This window comes from Mesoplodon mirus (assembly GCF_964341445.2).
Source record: "Mesoplodon mirus genome assembly, chromosome: 4".
Lineage (NCBI taxonomy): Eukaryota > Metazoa > Chordata > Mammalia > Artiodactyla > Ziphiidae > Mesoplodon > Mesoplodon mirus.
The window spans coordinates 160,471,503-160,481,227 of record NC_138979.1 but is presented as its reverse complement, the minus strand read 5'-3'; the positions used below and the strand labels follow the sequence as shown (position 1 = coordinate 160,481,227).

General features: G+C 51.3%; 1 protein-coding gene across 1 annotated transcript; it reads right to left on the bottom strand.

Moving 5' to 3' along the window:
* Positions 1-1,693: 1,693 nt before the first annotated feature.
* Positions 1,694-3,998, bottom strand: VRTN (vertebrae development associated; the record flags this gene model as incomplete). The annotated part of the gene is made up of 1 exon (XM_082617273.1): positions 1,694-3,998. Exon 1 carries the CDS (start codon positions 3,833-3,835, stop codon positions 1,694-1,696), a length of 2,142 nt encoding a protein of 713 aa, XP_082473399.1. The 5' UTR covers positions 3,836-3,998.
* Between the last annotated feature and the right edge of the window lie 5,727 nt (positions 3,999-9,725).

The following is a 9,725-nucleotide window of genomic DNA, read 5'->3' as shown; positions in this document are numbered from 1 at the left end:
CTGAAGGGAAGCCACCGACACCTTTCAGACAGGAAAGTGACGGAATCAGATTTCACTTAAAGATCTCTCTGGCTGCCCCTGGAGAACGGCTTGTGTGGGACAAGAGTGGAAGGAGGAGGCAGGTAGAACCTGAGATGTGGGCCAGGAGAGATGGTGGTGGCAGCATTGTGAAGGGGAGGATTCTGGGCATACTTTAAAGTCAGAGTCAATAGGACTCGCTGATGGATTGGACGTGGGGTGAAAAAATAGCAGAACCAAGAATGACTCCCCAAGACCATGAGGATGACAGGTACTGCAGAATACCTAGACACAGGGAGAAAGGGCCTAAGGGAACGTCTTTCCCAAGGATGTGGCATCCCAACAAGCAAAGGCCTGGCCTTAATACTCAGTCCTGCTGGAGGGGGCATGTGAGTGAACCACACTGAAGCTCAGTTTCCTTACCTGTGGCTGGGCCTAGCCTGCTGGGGTGCATCACAAGGACTAAATAGAAGCCTGACACAGACTTGACCCTCATGCTGGCCTGGCCTCTGAGCACACTGAGTTGGCCAGTTTTCTCCCATTGTTGGGAAGTATGTTTCCAGGCAGCCATAGCCCTGCCCCCAGCGGGAAGAACCCCCAAGGTCAATAACCAGTTCTAAGTAGAAACCCCAGAGTAATCCCCTCCATCCTCCAAGTCCTGGACCTGGGAACATCAAGGGAGAGAAATGGTCACTCTCTGCTCCTTAAACCAAAAGGGAACGTGGGAATGGGCAGTCACATAGGACAAAACAAATACCAGAGACCAAGGGCTGTGAGCACCACATCACTTTATTTCTTTTGTTTTCCAACTTCACTCTTGGACAATGCAAATTCAGTCTCTTGTCTGCCTGGCCACTGTGTGGTCTCTCACTGGAGATGGGGCACAGGCTCTGAGGAGAAGCTCAACAGAAAAACTGGGGTCCCCAAGAGCCAGCCGGGCTGGCTGAGGACTGCGGGGTCCACAGCAGATGCACCAAGCACCAGCAAGTAGAGACCCAAGGCCCTCTCCCGAAGTCCTTTACCACACTCCTCACAATGGACAGGCCAGCCTTCAGTGATCTCCTAGAGGCCAACTTTGGTTCTTTCTCTACATCCCTGTTTCTGCTCACACTGAGCCTGGCACCCTCTCCCTTAGGGGCACCAGGCAGAAGCCATGACCTGCTCCACATCTGATCTCTTAATGTTCCTCTGGGAAACATCTTTGAGTAAGGGGGGTGCCAACCCCCAAAAGGAACTGAAGACATATTCTACCCAATGGGACAGACGGCCATGCTACAATACTCCTTTTGTCCCGGGGAAAAGCTGAAAGCAGCTTTAGCTAACCAACCCCGCTTCGGGTCCCCACATACATACAGCTTCCAACACCAGCAAGGGGGCCCAGCCAACCCACTTAAATCAAAACAAAAGACTAAAACCAAGACACAATAATAAAAATAAGAATGGTAAACAACTGAAGAGAATATCTCCGGTCCTGTAGCTCTCTGCAGGGGGCCAGATGGCTGATCTCTGGCTCTCTCTGCCCTGGAGCTGGGAAACAACACGAAGCTGCCCTTGGATTCAGGGTCGATGCTGTGAGAGCAAAAGGGATCCTGGCCAAGCCAGGGGGGCGCAACTCAGGTCTCTGACCTTCTCCAAAGTGGTCCTCCTTCCTCCCAGCCCCTTTCATACCTCCGCGTCAGCCATCCACTAGGGTGAGGCCATCGTAGAGGGCACGCTTCCACATGTAGTAGGTAGAGCGGGCGGTGAGGGGGAAGAGGGCACTGAACTCCTTGTAGGAGGGGAAGCTCTTGGACTGGAAGCGCTTCTGCAGGAACAGCTTGGCCTGGGCCTTGAACTTGGTGGTGGCGAGCATGTCCATCACCAGCACCTGGCCGCCCCTGCCACCCGCCGCTGCTGCCACCACAGGGTGTCTGGACAGGGATCCACTGGGGGGCCGGGCCTGGGCCGTGGCCCCCTCTTGCAGGGCCCCCTCTCTGGAAGACCCTCCCTGGGCCTTCCCTGGATCCTTTCCTGGAGAAGCCGCCATCTGCAGGGTCCCTGCAGGTGGGGCCGTGGCAGCTGTCACATTCCTGCCAGCTTCTTTCTCCCGTTTCTCCTCCGCTTCCTTCATGCCCCCTTTGCCCAAGCTGGGGGCGTGTATCTGGAGCTTGGACAGACTTCTGGGCCAGCCCCGGGCAAGACTCTTCCAGACCCAAAAGGTGGAGGGAGACAGGCTCGGGTAGCGGAGGCGGAAGCGACAGAAGGGGAGGTGCCCACTGAGCACCTGCTTGCGGGCTGCCCTGCGCAGGCGCCTCTGCCAACGGGACAGGGGCATCCTCAGGGGTAGGAACTCCCGGGGGGCAGGTGATCCCCCACCCGTTGCTTTCCCTGCCCCTTCTCCTGCCTCATCCTTCCAAGGGAGCAAGGCCTTTTCCCCAACAGGTGCTGGCTGGGAAGTCCCGGCTACCGAGAGGGCTGGTGCAGGCTTGAAGCTGGGGTTCCTTCGGAGAGCCTTTCGGCGCCAATTGTAGTAGGTGGACCGGGAGATGCCGGGGAACCTGCGTTTGAAGCAGCGATAGGGTACCAGCGTATTCAGGGAGATGCAGTGCTCCAGGTATAACTTAGCCCGCTGCATTAAGACCATTCCAGGGCTTGACATGGCCGACGAGGAGCACCCCAGCCCCTTGGCAACCTGCTGCTCCGGCAGCTTCTCCAGCTCCTCCATGGCCAGCTCCTCCCTGGGGGCCAGGGCCCGGCAGGCGCCAGAGCCCAAGAGCTCGTGCTTCCAGGCATAATAGGTGGAGCGGGAGATCTCGGGGAACCTCTGGAGGAACTGCTGCAGCGGCACGACACCCCCGCGGTGGAAGCTGTCCTGCAGGAAGTGCTTGGCCGAGAAGCGGGTGGCCACCTTCTGCCGGTGCTCCTGGGACTGCCGCCGCCAGCGGTAGAAGGTGCTCTTGGTGACGCTGTAGCGCTCACCGAGGTGGGAGTAGCTGAGGCCAGGTTCCCGGTTGAGCAGCTCCAGGGTCTTGGCGGGCGGGGGCAGCGGGGTCAGGGCAGTGGGAGTCGGGGCCAGGCCGGGGCTGGCACTTTCAGCCTCCACCTCCTCCAGCCCCACCACGGGGGCAAAGTACTGGTGGCGGAAGAGCTGGCTGGTGAGGGGCTGGCCGGCCCACATGATGTGCAGCGTGGCGGGCATGTGCTCGCAGCGGCGGGGCCGGATGACGCGGTTGAAGTACGGCCGGATCTTGAGGTTGCGCAAGGGGTAGATGGAGTAGATGTTGCGCTGAAGGACGGAGGCGAGGGCGTACAAGTGCCACACGTTGGAGAAGCTGCTAGGAAAGCAGGTGGCCTTGACGTCCGCATCAAAGATGGCCTCTAGCGTGGTGGACGGCAGGCTGGTCATCTCCGGGGACTCCTCAGAGCACAGGGAATAGCGCACGGCCTGCAGCATCACCTTGGAGTCAATCATGCCCTGGAGGTAGTAATGCCGGTGCAGCAGCATCTCCACCACCGTGCGGGCCCGCAGCTCCAGGCTGAGGCCCGCGTTGCCCCACAGCAGTGTGCTGGCCGCCTCGAACAGCAGGCTGCCCTCGCCCTTGCACACCAGCGGCAACATGTTCCGGGGAGCATCCTCTGGGTACAGGCTCAGGGCCACCGAGTCCACCTCCAGCACCTGGGGGCCGGGGCCTCCCTCCCGGCCGGTGGGGAGAGCGAAGGAAGACAGGACCTGCTTGGCCTCCAGAGCAGCACCAACGAGACCCTCCAGGCCCTCGGACTCCACTGCCTCCTGCAGCTCCTGCAGCACCCGCTGCACCAGCTGCTCCCGGGCTGTCATCCTACCAGGGCAAAGGGGAGAGGGCAGAGGTCAGCCCAGGCACCCAGATGATACCCAGCAATGGCGCCTTATCCACTCCTCTGCCTTCTCCCTCAAGATAGCGCCTATCTATTCCCATCCCCCCATAGCAGGTAGGGGTCTGTTTAATTACTCAGTGGTACAAAGGCAGAGCTTGGCCTTAGAGAATGGCTCTGAATCCTGGTTCTGATATTAGCTTGAGCAAGTCACTCAACCTCTCTGTGTTTCTGGTTCCTTTTCTGTTAAAATGGGGACAATAATAAAAGTATCTACCTTATAGGATTGTTGTGGATATAAATGAGACAATGAAAGTAACGGACGGAGATATATTTATAAGTGTATACACACATACACACACATATATATATATTCATCCTTAGAAAAGTGCCTGGCACATAGTAAAGTACTAAAGAAGCATTAGCTATTATATTTTACAGTATTATCTAGTACTATACATATTATATAGTGCAGGTATAAAAGCTGTACCTCTACACCTGTTAAAGACAGACAATCACACATAGCCTAAATTGGTCTCCTTTTTCCTAAAACAGTGATTCTCGAAGTATGGTCCATGGGGACTTCCCTGGTGGTGCTGTGGTTGGGAATCCGCCTGCCAATGCAGGGGACATGGGTTCGAGCCCTGGTCCTGGAAGATTTCACATGCCGCGGAGCAACTAAGCCCGTGCGCCACAACTACTGAGCCCATGTGCCTAGAGCCCGTGCTCCGCAACAAGAGAAGCCACCGCAATGAGAAGCCCGCGAAACCGCAACGAAGAGTAGCCCCCGCTCACCACAAGAGAAAGCCCACGCGCAGCAACGAAGACCCAGCGCAGTCAAAAGAAAAAAAAAAATGTACGGTCCATGGACCCTTGGGGTTCTCTGAGACTTTCTGAGGGGCTGCAAGTTAAACTGTTTCCATAATAATACTAAGATAACAACACTAAGATATGATTTGCCTTTTTCATTGTGTTAACATTGGAGTACAGCTAGTACCTCAGCATGAATTAAACTAGAAATCACTGTGTTCTACCCCATCATGTAGCCACAGTTGGGAAAAAGAAAGCTAGTATCACTCCAAAATGTCCTTGATGCAGCAACAAAGATCATTATTTTTTAAAATCATAACCCTTAAATACATGACTTCAATGTTGGGAGTGACAAAATGGGGAGTACTCATAGAGGATTTCTGCTGCACACTGGTGCATAATGAATGAGTGACAATTGTTTGGGTTGCATGATGAACTAGCCGCTTTTTCATGGAATACCATTTTTACTTGAAAGAAAAATTGAGTGGCATTAGTCATTTAGACTTGGATATATTTGACAGACATTTTCTCAAAAATGAATAAGGTGAGGCTGTCACTTCAAGGAAAACTACTACTATTTATGGCCAGTGAAAAATTTTGAGCTTTCATTTGAAAATTAGAATTTTGGAAAACTTGTATCCACTACAGTGAGCTTGACAGCTTCCCAATACTTAAAGATTTTTCTGATGGGACCAGTGGTGACACTAACACATGTAACTTTTTATACTATATAATGGAATGTTCAACATTTGAAGATTTGCATCACTCAATGAACTGTATTTCCCAAATAACCAATGGGGTGGCACGGGTAAAAGATCCATTCAAAGTATAAAAGAAAGCAACGGATTTTTAATATAATATGGTACAAAAGTTCCTGGATATTATTTCAGATTCTGCATTATAACTAAGCTTTGGGGAACTCCACTTGTCGAGTTTCAGTGTAGTTGTCAAAGAATATCCACTGAAAATGCTACCAAAATACACTTCCTCTGGGAATTCTCTGGCAGTCCAGTGGTTAGGACTTCACACTTTCACTGCTGTGGCCCAGGATCGATCCCTGGTTGGGGAACTAAGATCCCGCAAGCCCCGTGGTGGCAAAGCCAAAGGAAAAAAAAAAATACTCTTCCTCTGTCCATCTATGTGTCTGGATGAAGTTGGATTTTCTTCATGTACTTCTACCAAAATAATGTATCACAACAGATTGAACAGACACAGATAAGAATCTACTTATCTTCTGATAACCAGATATTAGAGACTTGAAACATTTTAAAGATGCACTGTTCTCACTAAATTTTTTCTGTTCTGGAAAAGTTATTTTTCACAAAAACTATTATTTGTTACTATGTAACAGGTTTGTTCTTTTTTAATAAAGAAATCTTTTCTAAATGTCTAAATTTTAATTTTGAATGTAACATGTTGACAGATGTAACCTATCTAAACAAAAGCTCTTTAGGGTCTTCAATTTTTAAGAGCGTACACGTGTCCTGAGACCAAAATGTTTGAGAACTGCTGCCCTGGGATAAAGTTAGTCTTTTCAAAGAGGTAGCAGCAGCCTAGCCACTGTGCTGACATAGATCTAATAACTAAGGTTTACTATTTGCCATGCACTTTCCCAATCCTGGCAGCGGAACTTTAAGGTGGGTACTTCCATTATCCCCAATTTACAGGTGAAAAAACAGAGACAATCAAACTTAGGCTCATTTGCCCAATTTGCCCCAAGCCTCATAAGTGGTGCAGCCAGTAGTTGAAACCAGATGCTCTTTAGGGCCTGTGATTCACCTACTACAGTTTAAAATGTCAGCCACCTTTCAATTCAAACTAATCATCCTAATTACTGGTAGGTTTTCTGTGTTGTGTTGCAAAGCAGAGTAATATTCCTTTGTGGACACTGTTTTTAAATTTAAAAGGAGACCATTACCCTTTCTCAGATCTTTGTTCTCAGATTTTAATAAATTCCTTTAGATTAGCCTTAGGTTTAAAAATTGTGTTTGGGTGTATACATTTGTCAACTCATCAAACTGCACACCTAAAAGGAAAGGGTTTTGCGTACTTACAGGGGATGCGTTTGGGTGTAAATTATGGTTCAGTAAAGTTGAAAAAAAGTTTTTAAAAAACCAAAGGCTTACCACCGGAATTTTACTTGGTAACCATAAAAAAGAAAGCTTTTTAAAAACTGGTAATCAGAATCATCTTTGGATAAAAATTTCTTGCTTGTAGATTTTTTTTAATGTGTTTATTGTGACAAACCTGGTCTAACCTCTCACCAGATTTTTATTTGTCCCACATTATCTGACCCTGGAATTGGGCTTTTAATCTGTTCATCTTTTATATACTTCATATTTACTTTTTAAAAAACTGTTAGTTTTTTGGACTCGGGAGATAAACTTGACTGAGAGCACTTCCATATGCGATAAAAAATTGAGCCCTGAGGAACAAACTGTAAACACAGGAGAGCTTTTTCATTCTGGCAGACAACAAAGACGCTGGGGGTTTGTTTTTCTTGCATGTCCCTTGTAAACGCTGCTATACAAATGCATATAAATGAGAGCTCTGCTCTGCTACATACTTCGCAAACAAAATTATGAAAATAACCACCATTCACCTACTGCTTACTATGTACATTTAGGTAATTCAACCAAAATCTCAAAAAAAATAAGAGGGGATAATTAATTTAAATCGTGTGGGTGATTCTTCCTGCCCTTCCACACTAGGAGGAGGGCACAATGTTCCCTTAAACGATTACAAGTTTCTGTGGGCTTTGCATTGGGTGAGCGTTTGGACTTCAGGCTTTTCAGAGGTAATATTTATATGTGGTTCTCACTTTCCTTCTACATGAATTACAACTCCATCACACCTGCACCTTCACTAGGATAGCTACTTCACACATAGAGAAATGGAGGCTTGGGCGTTAAATAACATTCCCAAGACCACAAGCTATTAAAACTACGAAACCTAAGCAATCTGACTGCAGAGCTCCCCTCCTAACCCCTGTAATTCCACCATACAGGGAAATACAGGGCCCAAAATGCTCTTTATCCAAAGGATGCAGAAACACATGGATTCTTGGGGCTTCGAGGCAAAGCTGGCCATTTTACAGATAAGGAAATTGAGGTCCAGAAAGGTAAAGTTGACTTGCCTGAATTCTCGCTGTAGTATCCGGATACCTGCCAACACATCCAGATAGACCACACGTCTTCCTGCGCAAACCCCACCCTCCTCCCTCCCCTTCCCTGTCCCACCCTACCTACTCTTCCCATCCCAGTCCCACCCCACCCCACCCTAACTCATTCCTTCCTCTCCCCCAAAGAGGTAAGAGGAGATGTGAGTAGGTAATACCCTACTTCTTTTTTCCTCAAAAGCTTGCTGAGAAAACGTAGCTCCCTGGAGAAGCTCTGCACCTCGCGTCAACTCAGGTGGGTCTGGACCAGGAGAGAATGGGGCAGCGGGGAAAGGCCATAGGCCGTATGGGGAAGCTAATCATACTTAAGTAGACAATTGGTTGATGGGGTTCAGGTGCAACAGTCTTTTTGGTGATGGCTCCCTGGAAACGCCATGCAAAGCAGATCTGACAATTACCAGGTGCATTCGTGGAATAAGGTGCAGAAATTGAAAGCTAATCTAGGGGTCTTGCCCAGCTGGCCTCCCCTCTCAGAAGGGACCTGAAAAAACATGAAACCGACGAGGCAGGGCCCCTCAAGGCGACACAGGCTCCCCGGCTTGAGGTTGGAAGGGAGGAAATAGGACATCCAGAAAGCATCCAGCCAGCATCCTGGCACCTAAGAAGGGCTCTGGAGCCCAGGAATGAATGAATGGACACGGGCAACTCTGCAGGCAATTCAGAGTCTCACCTTCACCAAGGCCCGCTTTCCTCCTCCCCCAGTCTCCTTATTTCAAGCAGATGGGGTCTCGGAGCCCAGGTCTGGCCTCTGTCCCTTGCATTTTAAAAGGGGTGAGTCAGCGCTCTGGGCAGGGCAAGGGAAGAAAGGGCCAAAGGATCTGCTGACAGTGTTGGTAAGTCTCCGGCCTCTAGAACAAACACTCTCCCTGCCAGGCTTATCCTGGGCCCCGCATTCGCTCACCAAGGACCCCGTGTTCTCCCCATCCCTCACAAAGCAGGCCCTGCGGTCTCAATAGCCAGCCAGGCCCTACAAGCATGAGGGGGGGCCACACTGGCCTCAGCCCTCAGTAAGACTGCCTAAGACCGTGGAGGCATGGCTGGCATCTCAGCCGGCCTGGCTCCACACCTCTCTGGCCGGCCCATGCCCAGGCTGCGCCCCTGGCTCCAGGGAGCACCAGCCATCTTGGCTTCTTCCCCGGTGGCCAGGAGGCCTCGCGGGGCATGGGCGGCCACAGGTCCTGGCTGGTGGCAGGCAAGTCCCTTGGCTGTGACTTCCCAAGGAACCTCCCACCAACCAAGGGCAGCAGGAGGGTCTGGGGGCACCAGGGTGGGCCTGAGGCCACCCAGTCAATCATGCCTCGGTAGTTCCCAAGCTGAGTAGCTCTAGGGGACCACGCGCCTGGAAGGGAAGGAGAATGGGCAGCGAGGCCCACGAGGGGAAGCGGAGCGAGCCGCCAGGAGGCCCTGGGTAGCTGGGGAGAGAGCTGGCTGGCTGGAGGTATCTGAGACAAGGGACCCAACTGGGGAAACACCGGGAGTCTGGGGAGGGGCTAAGACCAGACCATTGTGTAGGGTGGGGAGGGGAGATAGGCGGGCGAGCGGGGGGTGGGGATGGGGAAGGGGCTGGAGGTGGGGGTGGGGAGAAGGAGAACTTGAAACAATGCGTCCCCTCTACACACACACACACACACACACACACGCGCGCGCGCGGCATCTTCAGAGTCACTCTATGACCCTTGAGCCCTTTAGTGTCCCAAGGCCACCCCCTCGTTCACCTGGGGTCTCCAAACTGCTCGAGGCACCCACCCTTCCTAATTTTGAGGAAACTTCCTAGTTTACTGACCTCGAGGGTGGCCCAGAGCCCAGGGGGCGTCCGCTTCTCTCTCCACCTTCCAGCTTGGGACATTTAAGTCACCCTGTGGGCAGTGTCCCCAGCTGAGCGCCACTC